The 27,206-nt window shown below is 35.5% G+C and overlaps 1 protein-coding gene across 4 annotated transcripts in view; it reads right to left on the bottom strand.

Annotated features, from left to right (window-relative positions):
* Positions 1 to 548: 548 nt before the first annotated feature.
* Positions 549 to 27,206, bottom strand: part of LOC127855450 (ankyrin repeat and SOCS box protein 11-like) — a 35,845-nt gene continuing 9,187 nt past the window's right edge. For 2 of the 4 annotated variants that reach the window (XM_052391034.1, XM_052391033.1), the window contains 7 exons: positions 22,618 to 22,696; positions 18,014 to 18,067; positions 16,403 to 16,473; positions 14,424 to 14,482; positions 12,092 to 12,203; positions 6,682 to 6,738; positions 549 to 5,923 (listed from right to left, as the gene is read on the bottom strand). In XM_052391034.1, the coding sequence (XP_052246994.1) occupies positions 5,765 to 5,923; positions 6,682 to 6,738; positions 12,092 to 12,203; positions 14,424 to 14,482; positions 16,403 to 16,473; positions 18,014 to 18,067; positions 22,618 to 22,696 (591 nt within the window). In that variant the 3' untranslated portion in view covers positions 549 to 5,764. The remainder of the gene's footprint in view (positions 5,924 to 6,681; positions 6,739 to 12,091; positions 12,204 to 14,423; positions 14,483 to 16,402; positions 16,474 to 18,013; positions 18,068 to 22,617; positions 22,697 to 27,206) is intronic. The other 2 variants (XR_008037538.1, XR_008037539.1) reach the window with 2 other exon arrangements.

Here is a 27,206-nt window from a genome sequence, read left to right on the forward strand (position 1 = left end):
ATGATCTTGAAGGGTTTAAGTAGTTCCTGCTGTCCCTTCCGCCCCTTGAACTCCGGGATACATGTTTTTATCAGTTTTTAACCTGAAATCACTTCATCTTATAATAAATTTAACATACTTTTATCTTGCACACTCGTCTTTTTAACACTTTTATCTGCACTGAGTGTGCATCATTACTGACGGTTTTGCAGTGGAAATGTGTAACTGGCGGAGTTAAGTATAATGTCAGAATTGACAGTAGACAATGTGTAACTGTCCGAGATACGAAAATCTTAGCTGACGAGATTGTTGTAAGCAATTCATAAAATGCGGATATACTACAAGAATAGACTAATTGTTGACGCTATTGTAGTTTCGATAGTTCGTAAAGTGATTAAACTTCTAACGGACATGTGCTGAAGTAATACAAGTGCTTGTTGACTAGAGTTGTAATTAAATAGTCAAGAACTTACATGAGTACAATGGACACACACATCTGGATAAGTGATTCTTTGTAATTTGATATTGAAATATTTCAGAAATGTCAAGGAAAACACTTAACCACTTCGTGAATCTCAGTTTTATTATTGCATTTAACAACAATTCATACAACAATATACGGATAACAAATACATGAACTGTCATGTTATGAAAAGCATAAACAAAATAAGGACAGTGCAAAACATGCTGTACACATAAATTACTATTAATAAATTATTTTGTTTTTCTCAGGCACATAACTTTAAGCACAAACACGGACATTTAACTGTGCTCAATACCCCACAACGCCGCATGTAGAAAAATGACGCAGGTTGTAATAATTGAAAATTGGACCATGCAACATGGCCAGTTTTTACACCATAAAGCATTTTTTAAACAAAGTTCGTAGAGAACCAGAATATATTGTTAAAAAAAACAAATACTAAACTTTAAGGTCTTGTGGTTTCAAAGGAAAAATAATTATAATTTTTTTTGCTATTCAAGTGAATAATACCAATATTACCCCCTGGGTGTGGCCAGTTATAAGCCCAGGATCGTGATTTGTGTCTTGTTCTGAGAAAACTGGGCTTAATGCTTGTGCGTAAAGTGCCGTCCCAGATTAGCCTGTGCAGTCCGCAGTCCCCACAGGCTAATCAGGGACGACACTTTCCGCTTTTATGGTATTTTTAGTTTAAAGGAAGTCCCTTCTTACCGAAAATCAAGTTTAAGCGGAAAGTGTCGTCCCTGATAAGCCTGTGCGGGATGCACAGGCTAATCTGGGACGGCACATTACGCACATGCATTATGCCCAGTTTTGTCAGAACAAGACACATTTGATGAAACCAAGTAGTGGGCTGATAAAAAAATTACTAACAGGAAGTCCCTTCTTACCGAAAATCAAGTTTAAGCGAAAAGTGTCGTCCCTGATTAGCCTATGCGGACTGCACAGGCTAATCTGGGACGGCACATTACGCACATGCATTATGCCCAGTTTTGTCAGAACAAGACACATTTGATGAAACCAAGTAGTGGGCTGATAAAAAACTTACTAACAATTAAAACTATTCTGTAGTTGCAGTTAGTTTAAACATTTTATTTATTCTAGCTTGATTGCATCGAAAGCCTAAGGCTTATTGTAATTTTCTCTAGTCGGTTTCTGGGACTAGAGCTGGTTATTGATGTCTATGGGAGAGATCTAAAGAAAGCTCCGCTATTGAAACCCATGACCTCATGATTGCTAGGTTGACACCATAGCCTTATACGCCAAGGGGACCTTTCTTCATGTTGTAGTTACAGAGATGTATATTGTCACATTATGGTTAGAAATTGTAGGTGGAATATGTGGGTTTACCTCATGTAAGAAATATTGAAAATTTTATCAAAAGGGCCAGTAAACATGACAGTCACAAAGTGCACATATGTTCAAATAAGCTTATCGATGAGGGAGAGATTCAAGAATAGTATAGTTGACACAAGGCCGGGTATGTTTGTATTGGTCAAGCAACGCATTGACTGACCAATGGTAATCTAGCCAATCAGCTCATTTAGAAGACTGACCAATGGGATTCATAACTGAGTTTCATGGGGCAAATGTTAAAGGGAAATAGTTCAGTTAGCGTTTAGACCTAGAGGTGTACAGATGGAAACAAGATGTGTTTGTGAAACACAATGTCCCCCTATATGACGTTTGACCTTGTAGGATGACCTTGACCTTGTGAAGGATGACCTTGACCTTTCACTTCTCAAAATGTGCAGCTCTATGAGATACACATGCATGCCAAATATCAAGTTGCTATCTTCAATATTGCAAAAGAATTCATAAAATAAGCGATTTGGGCCACATATATTTGACCTCTGACCTTGAAGGATGACCTTGACCTTGACCTTTCACCACTCAAAATGTGCAGCTCCATGAGATGCACATGCATGCCAAATATCAAGTTGCTATCTTCAATATTGCAAAAGTATTTATAAAATAAGCAATTTGGGCCACATATATTTGACCTCTGACCTTGAAGGATGACCTTGACCTTTCACCACTCAAAATGTGCAGCTCCATGAGATACACATGCATGCCAAATATCAAGTTGCTATCTTCAATATTGCAAAAGTATTCATAAAATGAGCGATTTTGGCCACATATATTTGACCTCTGACCTTGAAGGATGACCTTCACCTTGACCTTTCACCACTCAAAATGTGCAGCTTCATGAGGTACACATGCATGCCAAATATGAAGTTGCTATCTTCAATATAGCAAAAGTTATTGCAAAATGTTAAAGTTGGTGCAAACAGACAGACCAACAGACAGACCAACAGACAGACCAACAGACCAACAGACAGGGCAAAAACAATATGTCCCCCACTACTATAGTGGGGGACATAAAAAGACACAATCATGTAGCAATCACAGCGTATTTGTATAACTGAAATATTAGTTAAGTCAGACATTAAATTGGACTAGAAACTGATATATGGTGTTGTTGAATATTTTATCCTACATTATGCAGAGAAATTAACATTAATAGTGAGGGACGGACTTGTCCCATGCGCGGCACGAGAAAATGGTAGTTAATGCAAAACTCGTCATCTTGGCAATACGCGCATGACGAGATATCGAATGATAGGTTACACACCAGTAATTTAAGAGTAATGAACATTGCTAGTAACTATGTGTTGTCCATGAACTATGAATGATTACGTGACAATATTGTTGTTTATGATGTCAATACAAACAAAAATAATTACGGAAATGATCATTTGAAAATTGGGCATACATTTTGTTATTTTAAACAAGAGTGCCAAACTGTCACAAGATACGCCCGTTTTAAGACTTTGGACAACTTGATAACTTTACCATGACCCATATTTGAACTTGACCTACATATCATCTAGACACAACTTCTGACCAAAGTTGGTGAAGATCTGATGAAAACTACTTCAATTAGAGAGCAGACACCATGCTAAATGCTTGAAATGCACTACGGGACCTCGTGACCTAGTTTTTAACCTGGCAAGACCCATATTTGAACTTGACCTACATGTAGATATTGTCTAGATACAACTTCTGACCAAAGTTGGTGAAGATCGGATGAAAACTACTTCAATTAGAGAGCACTTGCTAAATGCTTGAAATGGTTTAAGTGACCCTGTGACCTAGTTTTTGACCTGGAATGACCCATATTCCAACTTGACCTAAATACTGTCTAGATACAACTTCTGACCAAGTTTGGTGAAGATTGGATGAAAACTACTTCAATTAGAGAGTGGACACCATGCTAAATGCTTGAAATGCACTAAGTGACCCTGTGACCTAGTTTTTGACCCAGCATGACCCATATTCGAACTTGACCTAGATATTGTCTAGATACAACTTCTGACCAAGTTTGGTGAAGATCGGATGAATACAATTTGAATTAGAGTCCGGACAAAGTGGCGCCGTTGAAAATGCACTAATTGACCCTATGACCTAGTTTTTGACCCGGCATGACCCATATTCGAACTTGGCCTATATATCAACTAGATGCAACTGCTGACCAAGTTTGGTGAAGATCGGATGAATACAATTTGAAATAGAGTCCGGACAAAGTGGCCCCTTTGAAAATGCACTTATTGACCCTATGACCTAGTTTTTGACCCGGCATGACCCATATTCGAACTTGGCCTAGATATCAACTAGATGCAACTGCTGACCAAGTTTGGTGAAGATCGGATGAATACAATTTGAATTAGAGTCCGGACAAAGTGATGCCTTCCGCCCGCCGCCCGCCGCCCGCCCGCCGCCAAGGGGTTTCACATAATACGTCCCGTATTTTATACGGGCGTATAAAAACGATGATAAAAATCACAATTGCAAAACTTCATATAATAAGGAAACATGCTGCAAAGTAAAGTAGGGTCATCAATAACAGAACATATAAAACTCGCTTTAGGTAAAAATGGGTCTTATGCAACATGAGGCCAGGGTAGTTCCAGACCAGCCTGCACAGTCACCCAGTCCAGTCAGAAGCTACTTTGTCAGCATTAAAGTCTAGACACATGCGCAGGCTGGTCAGGAACTACCCTGGCTGCATATGGCAGAAACATAATTTTTGCATCACCAAAACATAAATCCTGGTGCATTGAAATATAACATTATCTCATACTTCTCTCAGGATCAAGTGCTTTTATACTGATATAATAACTGCATCTTATTCATTTAACACATTCACCAAAAGCATGATAATTTTATATGATACAATGAAGACCATGCAAACAGTCACATTTTTGCTCCATAAAAAACAACTGATACATTTTGTATAATTAATTAATCATCATATCAATAAAAACTTCTTATTTTTTGTCACAATCTTTGACCCACCCACAAGCCAACACATTTTCATGCTGCTTATGACAAACACAACAAAAGTTCTAAAACCTGCAAAATGACCAAATGAAAATTTAACAACCAAGGGATATTCTCATTCACAAGAGAACAGTGACACTGTGATTGCCAATACCAAAGAATGATTAATGTTAACTTAAAATGTATGTGTAAATCACTCAAACATCAAATGCTTTCACATCCTGGGAATCAACAATTTTGATACAATCCCAAAAGCTATACTTACATTTATGCAGAAGCTAAGGATTTTGCCACAGTCAAATTTATATTTTGCTGAATTACTAGTACTACAACTTGACCCTATACCACTTAGATACTTATTTTGATGCATTTGTAGTCCCTTGGCAGGTTAAATTTAATTAAAGACCTTTTTTTACTAGATTTAAGTTTTAGAAGCTTCTATTCCAACTCTTAGAAACTGATGAGCATCAAACAGCATAAAACCTGAACAGACAGGGAGCTACTCGCAGGCTGTTCTGGTTTTATGCTGTTTGAACATAGCCATTTTCACTTTGCTTCTGAGAGGGAAAGGGTTAAACATGAACATTGACTTATCTTTACCCAATTTGTTTGAAAAAGGAGTATTCAGTATAAAATTTGAGTTTAATCATGCATTGAATTTTAAATTTACTAAAAAAAAAGTGTACTAGAAATAAGAGTTTACGCAAATACACTCCATATCTGTCGCCCAGCATAGATCAATGTACAGTTCCACAGCTAATACATCCCACTGCTCCCATACTCATGCAAGGCAATTACAGTCAATATTGGCCATAAACATGTAACCAAAGGTCAACTGAATCCATCCGAACGACAAGTCAAAACATTTTCCACCAGGTGAAATCTCCATCAGATGGAATGTTCCTTGATCCCCAGCGACCCTTTTCTTCAGCTTCTAGTCACAACTCTTCCTATACAGTCTCATCTCCAGATAGAGAACCGTGGTTGTTGACTGGAACTTGCATTGGTAGAAGTAGTCTCCCCTTGTTCCTGGTCTGCTAACACGTCCCCCGTAACTGCAGCGTGGATGAAGGGGTCACTGTTATGCTCATACTTAGACTCAGTACGGTCAAAGGAGGCCTGAAAATATCAGCAAAGGTCATCATCAGCTCATGAAATTACTTCTACAATTAAGGTTAATAGTTTTAACATATTTATTATAGCTTGATAGTATCGATGCTGAAGGCTTGTTGAAATGCTTTTGAGTCCACTTCCTGGGTAGAACCAGTACTATGTGTTATTGGGGTAGATCTAAAAAAAAACACACTCCCACAACCCCGTGACCTCTTGACTGCTAGAAGGACTTCAATTTCACTACTCAACAGCGACCTCTTTTACAATTAAGCTCATGAACCTTGGTGTTGGTAGCCTTTCTGCATTTGAATTATATACAAAGCCATGGAAGGAACTTGCATTTTACATTTTAGGAAAACTTAAAGCAAAAATTTGCATTTATTGTAATATATATTTTTAATGCAGAGCTTTTGTGAACTAATATCAATAAGTTAATTAAAAAATCTCAAAAACCAAAAAGGTTGTAATACACTCACACATTGTTTGAAAATATTTAACTCTTTCTGTTTGAAAAATTGGGCTCAATGCATGTGCTCAATCTATCGTCTCAGATTGGATTGATTGGTGAGGCTTACCTTGGACCACGCTTTCTACCTAGACTTGATTTTCTTTTCAAATAGACAGTATTTCAATGATAAATTCCATAAAATCATTGGTCATTTCTTTATATTTTATCATCAATATAACATCAGTTGTATTGGAAATCACATTTCACGAAATTTCAGGGATAACAATTAAGTGTTCAGGGACACAAATACACATACCATTTCTATTCCCTGACTGAATGGTCGAATTCGCCGACCCACTGAATGACTAGATGTCTGTAATATAAAAAACAGATGGAAATATCACAGGACAAATTTACATTTAAGTTCTTTTATTTTCTTGTTTTTGTTGTTAAAACAACTTACTTGAGATTGTTTATTTTATGACAAATTCTAAATGCAAAAAGTATTATCTATAAAGGTGATTTTGCAATGACAAATTCACTGTGACCTAAACACGTACTCATAGATATGTAATTTTAAGTATAAAACAGTATTTTTTTTAATTTTAAACAGATACTTTAAATAGGTATTAGATTGCAAAAATTAACTTTCACATGAAAAAAAATTCTTTTAACAAGCAAATTCATTAAATTAATATCCCCCGCCAATATGCTTATGGACACAAAAGTGTTATATTTGACACTAAAAAAAGCATTATTTCAAGACACAAAGGGCCATAACTCCGTTATTAACAGTTGGTGTACAAAGCCATTTGGTGTGCATCATCTTATATATATATATATATATATATATATATATATATATATATACTCATGACAAGTTTCAATAAAATCTGCCAAAGCACTTCCAAGATATGGCTCCGGACACACAAAAAAGCATTTTTTCAAGATAAAAAGGTCCATAACTCCGTAATTAACAGATGGTGTACAATGCCATTTAGTGTGCATCATCTTCTTGTATATATATATATATATATATACTCTCTGATTATACTCCTTTAATTGACGTTTCGGCATAATGCCTTTATCAAAACATTGGAAATTATATGTTAACTACATTTTTACGTCATTTGACTGCACAATTTAAATAACAAAGAAAAATGTTTTAAACGTCAAATGACGTTGTACATGATGACGTCATAAATGGCGTTATATAAAATGGCGCCAAAAAATGTAAAAATTCGCCAAAATTGAAATGACGTTAAACACTTACATATTGTGTCCTAATCTTATGTTAAATGTGTGCTTTATATATTTAATAAATTGATATTTTACAATAAAACAATCATCATCATATGTAATTATAATCTACCTAAACTTAATATGATTATAGGTGCTACCTAATTTACGGGCAAAAGCTTTTTAAGTTTTTTTGATAACTATGTATTTTTAATAAATATATTGACATGATTGTGTTCAAAATATTATAATTGTTGCAATAATTAAGTAATGCATCCAAAAAAAATCAATCTTAAAACAAGTTACATGTTCCAAGCTTAAAGATCTAGCATCTTATATTTTTTGTTTTCTAGCCACAGGAATTTATAGCTGGTTCGGTGTCTGTGGTATCGTGGATGGGGTGTCTGCTAATTGGCTTAGTCACTGGGAGGTCTCTGTATTGATCTCTTAAGTGGGAGCATTCTTTAGATAACCCTAAAGACATACTATGGCGTACCATTTGGGTTGAAAGTCAAGAAGACCTACAAGTTAAAAAGAGAAATGTACGTCAAAGTACAATAATTGTACATCGACATAAATATAAAATACACTTCAAAGTATATATTTGTACGTCAAAGTACAATTTGTACTGCGACATACATGTTTGTACTTCGACGTACACATTTTTTGAACAGCCAATCAAAACACTAGTCTCTTGAGCCGCTTTTCCTTCAGATTTATTCATAATAAATGTTTAAAATCTCTTTTTTAATTGACGACAAAATGAATAAAAATATCAGAATGGCAAAAAAACAACACATAGAAGTTTCAAGTATTTAATGCATTGAAATAGATTATATACAAATTTGAAGAAGATTCAATTGTTACCTTTTTAAAATTAAAATTATTCAGCATATTGTGAGTATTTATTGATCATGCGGGGCAGAGTATCACGACCGTCCAGTGCATTACTGTGTAGGAAATTCCCAACGGTAACCAAACAGTTACCAAGCATTTACGGGATAAATAATGTATTATAACCTCTCCGTTGGTCGTATTTTGTGATAACCATAACTTGCATAAGTCAGAGGTTAATTCCGCCACGCCAGGTCAATAGATACGCACAATATCTATGAGTTAGCGGTCGATAGTCGCATAATTTGGTATAAATTATAATAATAATAATGTTTGATAAATACGCACAATATCTATGAGTAAGCGGTCGATTGTTGCATAATTTGGTATAAATAATAATAATACTTATGTTCAATGTCAAATATCTCTAAAAGCAACAGATGTAAGGTGTCTTCTGATTGGCTAACACTCAAGGGTCGGTGAAAACTGTACGTCGAAGTACATTTCTCGTTCTACCTAGTAGGTCTTGTAGACTTTCGACGTCATGGTACGTCATATAGACACTAAGTACTGGTCCTACCCAGGAACCAGTTTGTTTCATCAAATGTCTCAATTCAACTTGACAGCTTGCTAAAGCAGTTGCATTTAGCATACAGTACATGTGATGTGTCAAATCAATTTTGATTGAAAAATTTGACAGGATTTTTTTTAATCCAATAAGTTTTAGACTGCCAAATAACACACACTACGTATTGAAAGCCATACCTGGAGCTTTCGTCTGTATACCAATGACTTCATCAGAAGAATGATTTCTACTGTTGGGAAATGTTAACACCGCTAGTTGTCTTCTTATTTATTATCAATGTATAATTATGTGTAACAGCATAACAACATTAAACACTAACACATTAAAATATTTAATAAATACAGGTATCTTGCAGGTTTCTAATTTTCTTTCGCAAACTTTTGTTGAATAGTTTAAATTGTGTCGCCACTAAAAAACTAGCCATTTTGTAGCAATTCTAAAATCACAGTCTAAACTGCATACACTTAGCTCTACAGTTACAATTTGATTGCAAATATTAGAATGCATCATGTTATATCATCCATATTTTTTATTTAAACATTCAAATAACACATAATACAGTACATATATAAAAAGATATGTGGAATTGTGTGGATATACAAAACACTTCACATCATTTATTTGCACATAAAATGTTACAAAATAAGTAAAACTCATCAACCTACATTTCAAGAATATTTACGTATATGAAATTACAAAGTGGTGTTATTGTATTACCTTTTACAAAATTAACATTGCTGGTTTTGCACTAGCCATAAAACATTTATCATGGATTAGCAAGTAACAACCAATTTATTAATTACGCAATAGAACAGAAATCATATTAATTGCATTATGCATTTACTATACAAGCTACATGTATTTGCTACTGTTTAGAATTACACTATCTTACTAAAAATGATCACTGGTACTTAGTGCTTTTACATACTTGTGGTAAGTTTTGTATTACTAGTTTGACAATAATCTGCAGACACTTGTCGATATACAGACAAAATTTGCATGGAAACTTTTCATATTTTTTCAGCATAATTGCCTTCAAATTGCTAATTTAACAACCCTTTGACATTGTTTGCACATCTGATCTTATTATACCACAGCTGATTTTTGTTTACAGATAGACATATATAGACTTTTCAAAGTTCTATAAAAGTTCACACATGTTCCATCCAAGTAAACAAACAGAACCAATAAAGATCACCACAGATAATAACTGTGTGTATAGCTTGGAAATTTTGATAGTTCGGGAATCCCTCCTTTGTTGATTTCTGTAAACCAAAACTGTCAGTTTTGCTGGATAGAATGGCTTGTATGATGCCCAGCTCTTGCCTTGGCAGAACAGCTTCTAAAAACGGAAAACCAACAAATATCTTAAAATTTGATCAATAATGCAGACAATTTATAAATGTCTTGTTTTTTGTTGATTTCAAATCTGGAAGATTTTTTACGTAAGATTGTGGTACGAAAATTCCAACGGTATCGGATTTTGTGGTTTAAGGCCTAAACTATTTATAGTGATATGTAACCTTTCGGGATATCGGTAAAGTGCGAGCAGACGAGGTGTAAATACTTTAAAAATTAAAGCTAAAAGACTAAAAAGTTAGATCTGAATATCTTAAAAATGTGTGAATAAATGTGTTTCTGTTGAATAACAATGACAACTTACCAGAATATTGCTCATGATCAAACGTAAAACTTCTTTCTGAGAGCGAATGGAAAGTGCGTCACAAATTCTGATACATAAACAGTAGGGTGTCGTTATTGAAATACCGCGAGAATACTGGAAGAATAGAGTTGCCAACTATAGTGTTTAAAACAAATAATTTTTTAACAAGCGTTTGTGATTTGTCAGGATAATAATAACAATAAGATATCGAAAAGATCAAAGCAAATAAATTCGACAGAAATCGGAGATTCTGCGATATATTAAAGACGGGTTATGTTCCCTTAAATTGTGTTCGGTGAAGACTGTTACTATATGTAGTGAACCAGTCTTCGGCTTATACCCACTGAAGAAGAGCATTCAGGGGAGATAATTGAGTAATGACCTAATTCTGGAACGGTTGCGAAGAAAAACAAATAATGCGAGAATATTTAGTACGATTCGCTACACAATTATGATGTCATTGATATAACTTTTCCTGAGGTATGTATTTACATGTGATTTAGCATATGTCAAAGTGTTTTTGATTTGTTCAAGTTCAAAAATAGCATCGCGAAAATATATGTCGCGTGGCAAATGTTTTTGAGACGTACCCATATGTGGTATTCTTATGTAATTTTATGTCTAAATTCCCATATGTATGAATGGTCAATGCCCGCGAAGCGGGCTTTCGTCCGTATTATCATAAATTAAATAGAGTAAACTTGTTTAATGATTCTAAATATTTCATTCCATATCTATGTAAAATATTATAATGATATTTGATTAAATAATCATATATACTTGCTATTCTATATATCATATACACATTATGGACAAGATAAATTGCGTAAAGTACTATTATTTTTACATTCATTTATGTTGATGATTAATATAAAATGTTTTTCACATATATTTTTTACAAGATAGTTTCCCGTAGCAGGACATCAAGTTGATTTTTTGTATTTAGACTAAACGGATGGACGGACAACGCCAAAACAATATCCCTCCGCCTATGGCGGGGGATAAAAATGTAAAGAAAATATTTATCGAACAAGTCAATTACCTACAAATATGTCTTCACCAAATTCAAAACATTATCTGCCTGACACATTGTCTCATTTCACTGCTTTTTTTATAAATAAAAGTACTACAAATTAAAAGCTGCTTCCACAAATTTAGATAATTATCGTATGAAGAAAACTAGCCAATACAAAACAAAATTTCAACAAGCATGACCTCCTTAGGCTCCAGTAAAATAATGCACTGATCATAGGACATGAGTTTGTTAGACAATTTGTTTTATTAGTTGATTTATTTTGTGTTTTATAATGTCTTTCATTTTGATAGCATCCACATAAACCTTTATAATAAATAACTGATGTATTTAAGTATTGAAGCCATATGAGAACCATTTTAACACCATACTGGTCTGAGCACTCTCTTCTCCACTAGCTCCGCCCTGGAAACACGTTTCACGCCCATGGCTGCAAAATGGGGCCAGATCTTGTCAGAAGCGGACGCAAAGTCTATCGGCGTTCTGGAGAGGAACAACATGTGAACATGGACTTTGTCACAGACAAACAGCCCTTTTTACACATACCAAGTTTCATCAACAAAGCTTTAGTAATTTTTATCCCCACGCTTTTTGAAAAAAAGGTGGGGATATTGTGGTGATCTCCGCCGTCCGTCCGTCCGTCTGTCCGTCCGTCTGTCCGTCCGTCCTGGCCACTATCTCCTCCTACACTAAAAGCACTAGAACCTTGAAATTTACACACATGGTAGCTATGAGCATATGTGCGACCCTGCACTATTTGGAATTTTGATCTGACCCCTGGGTCAAAAGTTATAGGGGTTGGGGTGGGGCCGCGTCAGAAATTATCACTCATTTTTTTAGGTTATTTTACATTTACTTCTTTATTTCTACACCGATTCACTTCAAATTGATACTGGACCTCACCTATGACAATACGGTCAATCTCAACCATGCATGGCCCCATTCCCAACCCTGGGGCGCCCCGCCCACATAGGCCACACCCACCAAAAATTTCCATTTACTATAATTTTTTCATTTCTACACGGATTCACTTCAAATTGATACTGAACTTTTGTTATGACATTAGGGTCAATCTCAACTATGCATGGCCCCAATCCCAACCCTGGGGCGCCCGCCCACATAGGCCACACCCACCAAAAAATTCCATTTACTATAATTTTTTCATTTCTACACGGATTCACTTCAAATTGATACTGAACTTCTCTTATGACATTAGGGTCAATCTCAACTATGCATGGCCCCATAACCAACCCTGGGGCCCCGCCCACATAGACCACACCCACCCAAAATTGCCTTTACTATAATTTCTTCATTTCTACACCGATTCACTTCAAATTGATATTGAACTTCTCTTATGACAATACAGTCAATCTCAACTATGCATGGCCCCATTACCAACCCTGGGGCGCCCCGCCCACATAGACCACACCCACCCAAAATTGCCTTTTACTATAATTTCTTCATTTCTACACCGATTCACTTCAAATTGATACTGAACCTCTCTTATGACAATACGGTCAATCTCAACTATGCATGGCCCCATTACCAACCCTGGGGCGCCCTGCCCACATATGTCACACCCACCCAAAATTGCCTTTTACTATAACTTCTTCATTTCTACACCAATTCACTTCTAATTGATGATGAACTTCTCTTATGACAATACGGTCAATCTCAGCTATGCATGGCCCCATTACCAACCCTGGGGCACACCTAGGTCAAACATTCGGCGTGGGGATACGCGTCGGCCTCTGCCGCGCCATTTCTAGTTTACTTTTGTTTTAATCATAGAATCACAATTTTTGTCTGATATAAAAACTAAAACAACTTGCATATTTCTTATATGACCCTCTATCCACATATTAAATTTTATTAACCTAGCTTAAGTAGTTTATAAACTATTGCACAATCCAGATTCTAATGGACTGATAAACAAATGGACAGACTCGATATAGAACTAAAGCATCTCCAGTAAAAGCAGTAGGCCTGGATATTAATACAAATGAAATCAATCATTGTCTTTGTCCAATAATAACAGAGCAAAATATATATTTACATACTATCATTAAAATTTATATAAAACCGTAATTATGACAGTGGTCTTAAAATAGAAGATTATATATACATTATATACATGTACTGGTTTGCTTACACTGGTATTACACTTGCATTACTATCTCTTACAGACTTTGCAGAGACTAAAACTTCTCTCGGACTATTAAAATGCGCTGATCTGCACCATGATTAGTGACATTACTAAAATCTATGTTAAAAAAAACTGAATAAGTGCCATCACTGTGACATTTTTAACATTCAAATTTTGTAGTCTGAGGTACTCATTGCAGGAAACAGAACTGTTGCAACCGACAATATGATAGGAGGAACTTATGTATTAATTCCAGTTAATGGTCTATAAAAGTCAGGAATTTTGAGACTATGTAAGTCTAGCATAAAATAGCAAAAAAATCGCGTAACAGGCAATACAATATGTTAAGAGTTTACATAATATGTAATTAAAATCAAGAGTGCTTTTTGAAATAGAATCACCGAGCAAATCACAATTAAATCTTCTGCCTTATACAATGTTGACGAATTAACATATCACAAAAATATCAATATTTCTAGTAATTTTTTGTGTGGTTCTAATTAGCTGAATGAAATTAAAGAAGATGTGTTAGTTTTGTTGGAAGCTTTCACACATACCTCCCTTCATAGTCGGGACTATCTGGTCTTGCACCATACTCTAGCAACATCATAACAATCTGAATACAGCAAAACATGGTGGCATTAACTTACCTAAATCTATATAGGAAAATTATATAAAATTGAACAATATTATTACATTGTGTTTATCTTACCAAACGCATATGTACATAAAAGTGTTTCATCATTATGAAACAAGATGTACAGTGAAACATGAGAGTGTTTCTTCAACATATAGACAAAAATATAATACATAAACGCCAGACATCCTGATCTTGGCGGGACAGTCCTGCTTTTGAGGTGTTTGGTTTGTCACCGTGTCCAGATGTGACACAATTTGCCCCAACATTCGTAAAAAACAACCTACGTTTTATAAGTTCAAAATAAAATTCATTATTCAAGCTCTGTCTGGCTTAAATTGCCATCGCTAATCCCTTTATTGCCCTTTATTAACAAACCATATCTACTAGTCGAGTGATCCAGTGTTGTTTTTGACACCTTATCAATGATCTATCGGCAAATTATTGATTTCATCAGGCATTCACACCATGGTGTTTCTATGATATGGTCGCTAATTGCTAGCGATAGATGAATCGTAGTGAATTTAAAGCAGACAGCTTTTGTATTTCATGGCCCAAATCAAGTCCAAAGATATTATTACGCGATATTCTGAGTAATATATTACCCGAGGTTAAAAAGCACCAATTTTGGATTGAGCGCTGACCGGTACACATTGCTGTTTCGCATCGATTTACTTTTGTTTTTGACTGATTTTCGGAAAATAATATGTACATATTGCATCAATCTAAATTTAGATGTAATTGATGATTGGTTGAATAAAAACAGTGCTCGATGCGCGCACATCACATTAAATGATTACATCTGCCTCTGTCCCAAATGGATGTCAAATAGAGACATGCCCCGAAATTTCATGTCATGGATTCGTCCGCCTAGTGCACATGTGTGTTTACTTCCGGAAAATGGTGAAAGTCTGTGTTTGTGAAATTTTCAAACACATTTATTGTAATTTTTTGCGAGAAATAATGAGGTTTTGTGAGTAATATACTGATAACTGACTACAGTAAAGGTGGCATAAATGATCGTTTTAGGTGTCCTGATGTTTGGTCAATGTCCCAACATTTTTAATGGAATGTCCCGATTCGGACCTGAACATTTCTGGCATGTATGTATAATATAACAAAAATATGCCAACTATTCACTCAGACATTTTTAAGAACTGGATATCGAAAGCAAATAATATTGGATAAAAACACACATAAAAATCTGTATAAATTTGTTTCTTATTATAAGCATTAACAGGGATAAAGTATTGAAATTGCAAACATTGACGAACAAAAAAATCCCATTCATAACGAAAAATGTTTTGACGCTGCCTTCCTATTTCTGATGCACTGGTACCCTGTGTACTCTACAGCCACTGGAACCCTGTGTTCTCTACAGTCCACACGCACTGGTACCCTGTGCACTCTACATTTAAAATTAGAGAGCGTACACCATGCTGAACATTTGAAACGCACTTAGTGACCCATGACCTAGTTTTTGGCCTGGCATGATCCATGTTCCAACTTGGCATAAAAAATATTTAGATAGAACTTCTGACCACGTTTGGTGAAGATCCGATAAGAACAACTTGAATTAGAGAACGAACACTTAAGTGTGACGGATGGACAGACTGACCCACCGATGGACAGTGCGAAAACTATATGCCGCCTGTTGGGGGCATAAAAATGGGTCATATGCAATATGCCGCCAGCATAACTCCAGACCAGTCTGCGCATGTGCACACTCAGGTCTGAAGCTACCCTGTCTGCTAAAGAGACCACGAAAACTTGCGTGAGTTTATAGCAGAAAGTGAAGCTTTCCACCAGCATGAGCTTTTGGGAATGCTTGTCTGTAGCTACGCTGGCTGCATATGAAATTTGATCAATATTTCAAGACGCAGCTCTTATGAAACTTACAGGTCCATGTTCTTGGAAGGTTGCTGCATGAAGAGGTGTCCATTTTGTGATGTTGTTGGCTCTGTTAGGATCTAGTTAATAAACAATCTTTGGATCATGTGTGAGGATAAAAATGCTGACCTAGTTTCATCAAGATAGAATATTAAATATGGCCTCAGTTTTCTTAAATTTGAACAGGTGACCTAGTTTTTGGATGCACCTGGGGTCGTATTCCAGAAACATCTTAAGTCATTTCTTAAATATTTTCACTTAAGTTCAAAATTACAATGTTTTGTATTTCTTTACTAAATAAAGACATGCATGTTTTTTGGTATTCATCAAATAACATTGACATAGTGATGTTATTTTGATGTAATTTTCGATGCCTTACTATTGCAGTATGAAATGAAACACGTAAGAAAAATTCCCAATTTAAGGATAAAAATAAAATTTAACTTAAGATGCTTCTGGAATACCACCCCAGATCCAGATTAAAACTTGCCAAGATATTGCCATGATAAACATTCTGACCAAGTTTTATCCAATATGACCAAGTTTCATCAAGATTGAGCCATTAATGTGGCTTCTAAAAGGATTAGAAGGTTTTAAAGAGTTGACCTTGTGACCTAGGTTTTGGACCCAAATGACCCAGATTCAAATTCAGTCTACACATTTTCTGTGTTTAAATTCTGACCAAGTTTCTTCAAGATTGGGTCACAGAGTTGACTTGAGTGATATCAATGTGTTTCTACATTTTGACCTGGTTACCAAGTTTTAAATGCAGCCTACAAATTGTCAAGATAAATGTTCTTACCATGTTTCATTAATATGGAGTAATAAATAAGGCCTCTAGAGTATTAACATTTAAATTTTCTTTTAAGATTTGACCTGGTGACCTTGTTTTTCTACTAAAGTGATACAGATGCTTTTTTGGCCTAGATATTTTCAAGATAAACATTCAGAGCATGTTTCATAAAGATTAGATGAAAAATGTGGTGATTACAAAGCCCATGGCTGATTGACCAAGGCTGATTACAATAGATGACCATGAGCACTTTGTATCGAATCTTTGAACATATACTTTTCCAGTCGACAAACTTCTGGATTATACAATATTAATGACTTCTTAAGCAAGTTTTTTTAACAACATCATTTTGAAATATTTATTTGGGTCCTGCTTTGTAAAAGGGGGTTTAATCTACAGTAGATTTTCCAGTTTCACCACAGTATTCATGTTAACCAATATCGAAGACCTTAATTTTGGTGTTAAAGTAAATGAGCAGTAAGTGGGTTTGATGCAAGAGTGTAAAGTGTTGCCCCAGGGTTGCCTGTGCAGTCCGCACAGGGTAATAAGGAACAACACTTTCGGCTTTTATGGTATTTTGTGTTTGCAAAAAGTCTCTTCTTAGCAAAAATCAAGTTGGGCGGAAAGTGACATCCCTGATAAGCCTGTGCGGACAAGCAGAAATGAAAAATATCCATTATAAAATGACATATTTATTCCATTTTAAAGTGTGAATTCTTTAGCAAGACAGATCAGTTGAAAACTTTTTTTTTTTGTAACAATTTATTTTAATTTTTTCAAAATGATCCTCAGTATCATGCAAAAGCTACAAGGTGCTCTCAACTTACCAACTCCATTCCGCAGTAGGTGATCCACTACATCTCTTATGCCCCAGAAACAAGCTGTGAACAGAGATAAACTAAAATATGATTTATACACTACGAAGTTAATCTCAACAAACAAATTTTTATATCCTAAAAACCCAGTCATAAGTCGAGATTTTTTCCTACAAAAATTCATTAAAAATTACGGTCTCGACATATGAGATGGTTCATGAAAAAATAAAAATTTGATTAAGATTGATCCCAGCAGCATTTTTGTTAAGACTGTAGTTGTTGTAGAAAAAACATGTTGATTAACAACACAAAATGATGTCTTTTTACTAACACCAATCTATTTAATCACAGTTTGCAATGTCCCTCTTGTTTAGCATACAGTCCTGACGTCCCGATCTTGGCGGGACAGTCCTGCTTTTGCGGCGTCCCGGCATCTTGGTATGAGACAATTTGGCCCAACATTCATAAAAAACAACGTACACTATATAAGTTCACAATAAAATTCCATATTCAAGCTCCCTATGGATTGAATTTACCATCGCTAATCCATTGATTGCCCCCTATTAACAAACGATTTCTACCACTCGAGTGCATCAGTGTTGTTTTTTACACCTTATCAGTGATTATTGGACATATTTATATTTTATCAGGCATTCACACTATGGGTTTTTTATGATAGGGATCCCTAATTGCTAACTTTGAATGCATCATAGTGAATTAAAAGCTGACTGCTTTGGTATTTCTTGGCCGATCTAGTCCAAAGATACCATTACGCAGCATTCTGTGTATTATACCACCTGCAGAGGCTAAAAAACCTGTCAAGACACCAATTGTGAAGATCAAACAAATTGAGCTCTGACAGATACACATTTGATATTTCACATAAATTTACAAAATAGTTTGGACATTTTGCATCAACCAAAATTTGATGATTGGCTGCATAAAAACAGTGATTGATGGGAGCACATCTCGTTACACAATTTACACATGTTCCTCCCAATGTCATATAGAGGTATCAGGTACTGCCTCTCCACAAAAGTAGGGCAAGAATTTAGCAAAAAGTAGAGCAAAGTAGGGATTTTTACTGTTAAAAAGTAGGGCTAAATAAGAAAATTATTACCATTTTTCAGCTGGAATTACGGTTAAAATGATACATATCCTAGTCCATCTGATGCTGTGAGAATGCCTTGTTCTGCCCATCCTTGAAATACAGGCACCTGAAATTTTTATTTCTCATTTAACATCAATTTACACAATGGAATACAATAATGAACATGAAATTCAAAACATACACTGTTAATCTTATAAAGCAAAGTACAAAAGCCCTAAGTATTACCCCTTTCCTCCATGAATATGTAACAAACTTCACCCACTATGAATATATAAGTATTCTTGCACTAGAACTAAAACAAAGAATTTTCTCACCATAGGCAATAGTGAAGAATTATATTTATGTTATATGTGTATAAGCAAACAGAGACTAAGGTCTATTCTGTTTGCTAAGGTGTTAAAATGAGTTTACAGGGAGTAAAGGGTTTAGCAAAATTAGTTTCAAACCATACAGGGTTGTCATTATGATTGCAAAGGATTATGAGGAATAGTAACTGATTAGGCTGGGGATCAAGGGGGCCACCTAGGCCTCCTTGTGGGTCCAGGGCAAGGCCCTGGTTAGGGGGCCAGGGGGGCGAAGCCCTCCGACAGTAAACAAATTCTAGACATTTTGAGGTACAAAACATTCTCAGAGCACAAAAAGTTAAAATGAGGTCTAAAAAGAAGAGAAAATTTTAAGATTTTCATATTTTTAGTATACTATTTTACCGCCAATATTGACAATGAATGTGTTAAAGAATTTAGTTAATACAAATGTCCGCCATTTAACGCAAATGCATATACAAATTGAATTATTAAGAGTGGTTACGAGTAATTTTTATGTTAGTGAAACTGACTAGTTATAGTATTAAAATGGACATTGTATGGATCTAAGTTGTTAGTATGTCACTACTGCAACATAGTATTGACACAAAGCAAATCAAGGCTGGTCAAAGCAGTTGTTCAATGCAGTGTCATATGTCAAACTACAAATGCCAAGGTGTTAATCAAATTCTAATCAATAACTTTAAAGTAGATGTGCGTCCATAGGACACAGCTAAATGCCCCCACAATTTGGCTCTGTCACAAAGATTCCTATTGTCTGCTAAATCAGGGGCCATAATTCCATAGATATCTGAAACACTTGCATCAAAATACTCAGGTATACAAGTTCACATGCTGACAAATATTCACAGAAAGATGGCTCTAGCAGTTATACTTTTGAGTTCTGCGCTACACAAACTTTGGGCTATGGACAGCCAGATGGAAGGACAGACAAACAATGGCAAATCACATGTATTTTCACAGAGTAAAAAGATATTATCTTACCTTAACACCAGTATGTCTGTACTGACTAGCCAAGGAACCATGGTGCTTTCAAGGATGGACATCACAAGGTGATCCCCAAAACACAGCTGAACTGTACTCATTTCAAAAGATTCATAATGGATGGAAATTCTGAAAATATCTTAAGCAGAATCATGTTACAGTAAGCCTTCATTTTACATTTGATTTATTTTACTTGCAAAATGAAAAAGTAGGGATAATAGGGCTATTTTTGAAATAATTAGGGAAAAGTATAGGGTTTAGAAAAAAAAGTAGGAAAAGTAGGGACCAGTAGAAAACCTGAGGTATGCACCACATTTCACTTTATGGAGTCATTCACATAGTGTACATATGTGTGTACTTTCAGAAAATGGTGAACATTTGTGTTCATGAAATTCTTAAACACATTTATTGTCAATATTGGCAAGAAATTATGAGTTTTTTTTGTAAGTAATATACCAATTACTGACTACATCCAAGGTTGCAGCTTGATAATTTTAGGTGTCCCGATTTTTGGTCAAATGTCCCAACATTTTTATGGAATGTACGTGAAAATTTCTGGCATGAATGAATTTAATCCAAATTTTCATGTAAGAAAATGTTTTTTTCATTGAAAACGATAACAGTCAATGGCATAAAAAAAAAACTTGCGAAAATTTGCAGTCAGTGTGAATTGACAGACGTCAGCTTGACAAAATCAAAGGAAAGCAGCTTCCTGTCAAGAAGCCATAAACACTTTTTATCACCAATAAAAATTGGCTTCCTTTGTCTAGCGAACAACAACTTAACCGATTGTGTATTATTTTGTTACTTAATGCGCCTTCACACTAACCAATGTACTGCTGGCTGTGTACCAATCTATGTCCTTAACCTTTACAAATACCAAGGTACAGTTGGATCTGGACCATGACCTTGACATTCCATGTTCATACTTAACAATGCACATGTTTCTATGTGTCATATCCTGACCACACCTTCCACCTTCACAGTTACCAGTATATCGATGGCTCTGACCATAAACTAACCTTGACCTTCCACCTTCACACATACCAATGTACATGTTGCTATGTGCCTGACCTCACCTTCCACCTTCACAGTAACGAATATACTGCTGGCTCGGACCATTAACTAACCTTGACCTTCCACCTTCACACTTACCAATGTACAGCTGGCTGTGTACCACAGCCTGACCTTGACCATTCACCTTCACACTTACCAATGTACAACTGGTTGTTTACCACAGCTTGACCATGAACTTTCACCTTCACACTTACCAATGTACAACTGGCTGTTTACCACAGCCTGACCTTGGCCTTCCACCTTCACACTTACCAATGTACAACTGGCTGTTTACCACAGCCTGACCTTGAAAATTCACCTTCATCTTACAAATGTACAACTGGCTGTTTACCACAGCCCGACATTGGCCTTCCACCTTCACACTTACCAATGTACAACTGGCTGTGTACCACAGCCTGACCTTGGCCTTCCACCTTCACACTTACCAATGTACAACTGGTTGTTTACCACAGTCTGACCTTGAACTTTCACCTTCACACTTACCAATTTACAGCTGGCTGTGTACCACAGCCTGACCTCCGCGTTCCACCTTCACACTAACCAATGTACAACTGGCTGTTTACCCCAGCCTAACCTTGACCTTTCACCTTCACACTTACCAATGTACAACTGGCTGTTGACCACAGCCTGACCTTGAACTTTCACCTTCACACTTACCAATGTACAGCTGGCTGTGTACCACAGCCTGACCTTGACCTTCCACTTTCACACTAACCAATGTACAATTGGCTGTTTACCACAGCCTGACCTTGACCTTTCACCTTCACACTTACCAATGTACAACTGGCTGTTTACCACAGCCTGACCTTGACCTTTCACCTTCACACTAAGCAATGTACAACTGGCTGTGTACCACAGCCTGACCTTGGCCTTCCATCTTCACACTTACCAGTGTACAGCTGGCTGTGTATCACAGCCTGACCTTGGCCTTCCACCTTCACACTTACCAATGTACAGCTGGCTGTGTACCACAGCCTGACCTTAGCCTTCCATCTTCACACTTACCAGTCTACAGCTGACTGTATACCACAGCCTGACCTTGGCCTTCCATCTTCACACTTACCAATGTACAGCTGGCTGTGTACCACAGCCTGACCTTGGCCTTCCATCTTCACACTTACCAATGTACAGCTGGCTGTGTACCACAGCCTGACCTTGACCTTCCACCTTTACATTTTCACTGAGGAAACGCTCCACGAGCTGAAAACAATATAAAATCATAATTTTCTCATAAATAAACATTAGCGTTAAACGTTAAAAATGTATGTTATTAAAAATTTGCAAAGAAACATATTTTGTTTAAAATAAAAAATGAAAACGAAAATGGTTACAAAAAATAACAAAATAGAATAAAAGTTTAAAGAAGTGGTTCAAGAAAATCTTCTAAATAAGATTTTGGAAGTTTTATGTAATACAAATATTTTTTGTATGTACAGTATAAAATGCATTAATTTACCAAAGCAACTTCACTTATAGGAAATACTGACTTTCTGTGCACTGATTTGTTAACACAACAAATAGACACGATTTATTGGCTTGGTTGTTAAAAATTTCAAGGAAGAAAACAAAATTAGATTTTTGGTTCCAATTTATTAGAGACTATTAATTATATTTAACATTCCTCTTTCATTTTCATGTATTGGTGTGAGATTGAGAAAATACAAAATTCAATGCAAATTGAATGTTGACATTAATTTTATATTTACTAACTATAATACAGAAGTTTTAGGAGTGATTTTATATCAATAATAAATATATATTAATATTAAAAAAAATATACATATATTTTTTCCTAACAATCAATAGTCTATAATTATATTGCTTCATGTAATTAACAAATCAAATGATATATAGAATATTATAACAAGATGGTCTCTCTTAAAGAGACTTGTTTAAATCACAGATTTTTTCACTAATAATATCCTCAAACTGACTACAATAAATTCCCTTTCCCTCTCAGAAGCAAAGTGAAAATTACCCTTTAAATATATTGAAGAGCATGTCTGTTAGGCCACACAGTGTGTGTTTCACAGCAAATGTCAACCAAACAACACTTGAACAGTGATATTTACAATTTACATTTGCAAGATACATTGTAAGCATTATTAAATTTATCGGGAATGCAATGGTGTAACATGAATGTATGATAAATATCAAATAACACATGAGGCTGTATACATGGGTATTAATGCTAACATCAGGATTAAAGAAATAATAATATAGCTACTATTGATTTAAATGATCATTGAACAACTGTTGTCCACAAAATCTAATCAATCAATAAATAATTAAAACACAAAAGATTTACCCACACAATTATACTGAATTCTATATAAATATAACCTAAACTACTTATAGACTAAAATACATTGCAATTATAAAAAAACACTTTTATTTGGTCCATTCACCCATGTATATTTATCTTAATTCTTAAATTTAAATGACACAACCAATTGTGACATTCCATAAAATTTGTTATTCCAAATCCAAATGCATATTTTTATTGGCCAAGCCTGAGTGAGCATGGAGGGAATTCCATTAAAAGAGACTTCAGAATTTCAATTATGAGGGTTCAAACAGCAGGGATAGAAATGAAATGGGTTGCCTATTTTCCTGGATAGAGTATTATGTAGGCCTCGGCAACTTAATTTCAATGGCTGGAAGTCAGTCCAGACAAGTGACTTGTTTTATGGTTTGAAAAAATGTCCATTAATTGGTCAGTGAAAACCTAAACATTTTAGTACAGATTGAAGAACAGAATCATAAATGTTCATAGATTTAAGCCTATGAAATTGCTAAGTATATATTACTGTGCCTATGACTTTCCATGTTGCACTCAACATTCCTTTAAAGGGGCCTTTTCACAGATTTTGGCATATTTTGAAGTTTGTCATTAAATGCTTTATATTGATAAATGTAAACATTGCATTTAAAATGCTCCAGTAAAAAATCAAAAATAAAATTTAAAAAAAGGAAAAAAAAGTAGCCTGCAGCAGGGCTCGAACCAGTGACCCCCAGAATTCTGGAGTAAAAACGCATTAGCCTTCTGAGCCATCCTGCCAGGCATACCTGAGAGGCGGATTTTATACATTATATAAGCAATCTTCGTAGTTTTACAAATTTAAACGACAACAACAGAACTACCGTATTTTACCATGTATAGCGCGCTCCCATGTATAACGCGCATGCGATTTTTTAAAGCCAAAATGGAGAAAAAAAAGAATTCAAGACCAAAAACCTGAAAATTGGGCCGAAAATGGCCACCATTCTTATATTGCGCAATCATTTAATCTAAGTTTTTCGGGCGCTTAATTTTTTGTTTTAAAGTAGGGAGCGTTTAAACGATCCGGAGCATGGGTTGCATAGCACTATATTTTCGACAATTTTTAAGATTATTCTCTCGAGAACACCGTATATGTCCTTATTGCCGCGCACTGCTCGTGTTTTTTCGAGACCCCTGCGCGTTAAATTCGACCACTATTACCTATTCCTCACATTTGAACAGTGTAATATTTTCATTACCTGCCGCTCACAACATCGTATGACATAGTCTTCTGCAGACCTGCAACATCGCTATGTCCAATTTTACGCAAATCGTCCGTGGATCCCATTTTGTTTCTCATCAACTTAAAATATTTCCCCATTAAGAGATGCTCCCCCATTAAATCCAGTTTGACCCAGTATTTTCGCGCCTTCACTGCGTCTAGTTGATTAGTATTCATAGTGAGACAAACAATACCTCCGAACGCTCAATTCCATACAGTTGGCGTTATCGGCGTAAAGCCATTAGACAAATATCATTTGTTTGTCTCTATTGAAAGAAAATAAAAAGAGTCTATATCTCTATTGTTGGTTTGTAACCTACGTAGTATACTCGCACGGTAGCATATTATATGCAGAGATTGGAAAATCATTGATAATGTATTCGTCTTTTCAATGCTTAGGGTCGAGTAATTTCGGCAAATCGGAACTCAACTTTCGTAAAACACTTGCTCAATTAACCGTTAAACTCCACCTCCGTTCTTTGCAAAAGGTTTGAAGGCGGAGCTTTGCACGTGCTAGTATTTAATTGGACGATTGCCATTGAGGAACAAACACACGATTGGTTCGGCATGTTGATTGCTAGACAAAGGAAGCCAATTTTGTCGGCGAGAAACTTGTCGCTTTATTGCTTCAGACAGGAAGCGGCTTTCCTTTGATGACGTCAAACTGTCAATTCACATAGAGTGCAAATTTACGGAATTGCTAACATTAAACTTTGGATTAAATTATCAAAATAAAGCAAAAGCGAAGTTGAGAAATATGAGAAATAATTAGCGTCAGTTCAAATAAGACGTTTTGCGTTGTAAATCAATGAGTTTTCATGACAACAAAAACTTAAACAAACAATACCGCGACGACGCGGTGATCGATATACCTCGATTTTGTTTTATAAACAATCAATGAAGAAGTGTGAAAACACCAACAAACACATTTTTTTCATCTTTTAATTTTTGTCAAAACTGTTACTACCTCGTTCATTCCTACCCTTTCCCGCTATTTGTTGTTTTGACAACGGCCCCTTCAGTCTATAACATTATAGGGTGTAGTTTTCTGCGATAACAAAATGGCGGCAATTGTGAAGATTAACGATTGTGAAATGGATTTTTTGCAATTTAGCAACCAGAAAAGCGTTGTGTCAATGTATTACGCGCACTGAAGTTTTATTTTGAAATTTGAAGGTAAAAAACTGCGCGCTATGCATGGTAAAATACGGTATCCAAATTATTCAATCGTTTTGCGTTGCAACGCTTTATAATGTTTAGGTTTTTAAATCGTCAAAAGATGCATATAACGGCTATATTAGACCATGGTAAATGTTCAGTAATACTGTTTCCTCACAAATATCATAACTAAAATGAAAATTTGCGAATCTGAAACAACTTTTTTCAATTTTGTCAATTTACCAACCCGTTAAAAGATCTCTTTAGGTATGAGCCTTGTTTAGTGAAAAATACAGCAATTAGACAAAATACACTAAATAATACAATATTTCATAAGAAACAGCAGGTAAAACAAGAGGCCCATGAGGGCCTGAATCGCTCTACTTGCTGTAATCAATAGGGATCAAGCCCTTGATAGTATGAACAACTGTAAGTTTTAAACAAACAGACCCAAAATGGGAAATTCATTGCATATACAAGAAGAAACCTTAAAATTTAAACTTCAAATGGCTCCTTTTCAACAATAAGTTGGACACATTTTCTTCAGTCTCAATGGGGTTCTGGCCCTTGATGATATAAAACATCCATTTCAAAAGGATAGAACTTTATATGTAAACAAACAAGAAATGTGTTTGTCGGAAACACTATGTCCCCTTCTGCGTCGCTTTTTTTTGTTTTTGACCTTTGACCTTGAAGGATGACCTTGACCTTCCACCACTCAAAATGTGCAGCTCCATGAGATACACATGCATGCCAAATATGAAGTTGCGATCTTCAATATTGCAAAAGTTATGGCAAAATGTTAAAGATTTTCATTTTATTCTCAAATTCAAGGGGAGATAATTCTGGACTTATAACTCCGATATTGCTCATTTTTGATAGGGTTTGACTCATCATTCAGATAAAGACACTGTGCAAGTTGGGAAATGATTGGATGAAAACTGTGGACTTTATTGCGCAAACAAGCCTTATTTCACAATTTTCTCAAATTCAAGGGGAGATCATTC

Source organism: Dreissena polymorpha, chromosome 13, assembly GCF_020536995.1.
Source record: "Dreissena polymorpha isolate Duluth1 chromosome 13, UMN_Dpol_1.0, whole genome shotgun sequence".
NCBI lineage: Eukaryota > Metazoa > Mollusca > Bivalvia > Myida > Dreissenidae > Dreissena > Dreissena polymorpha.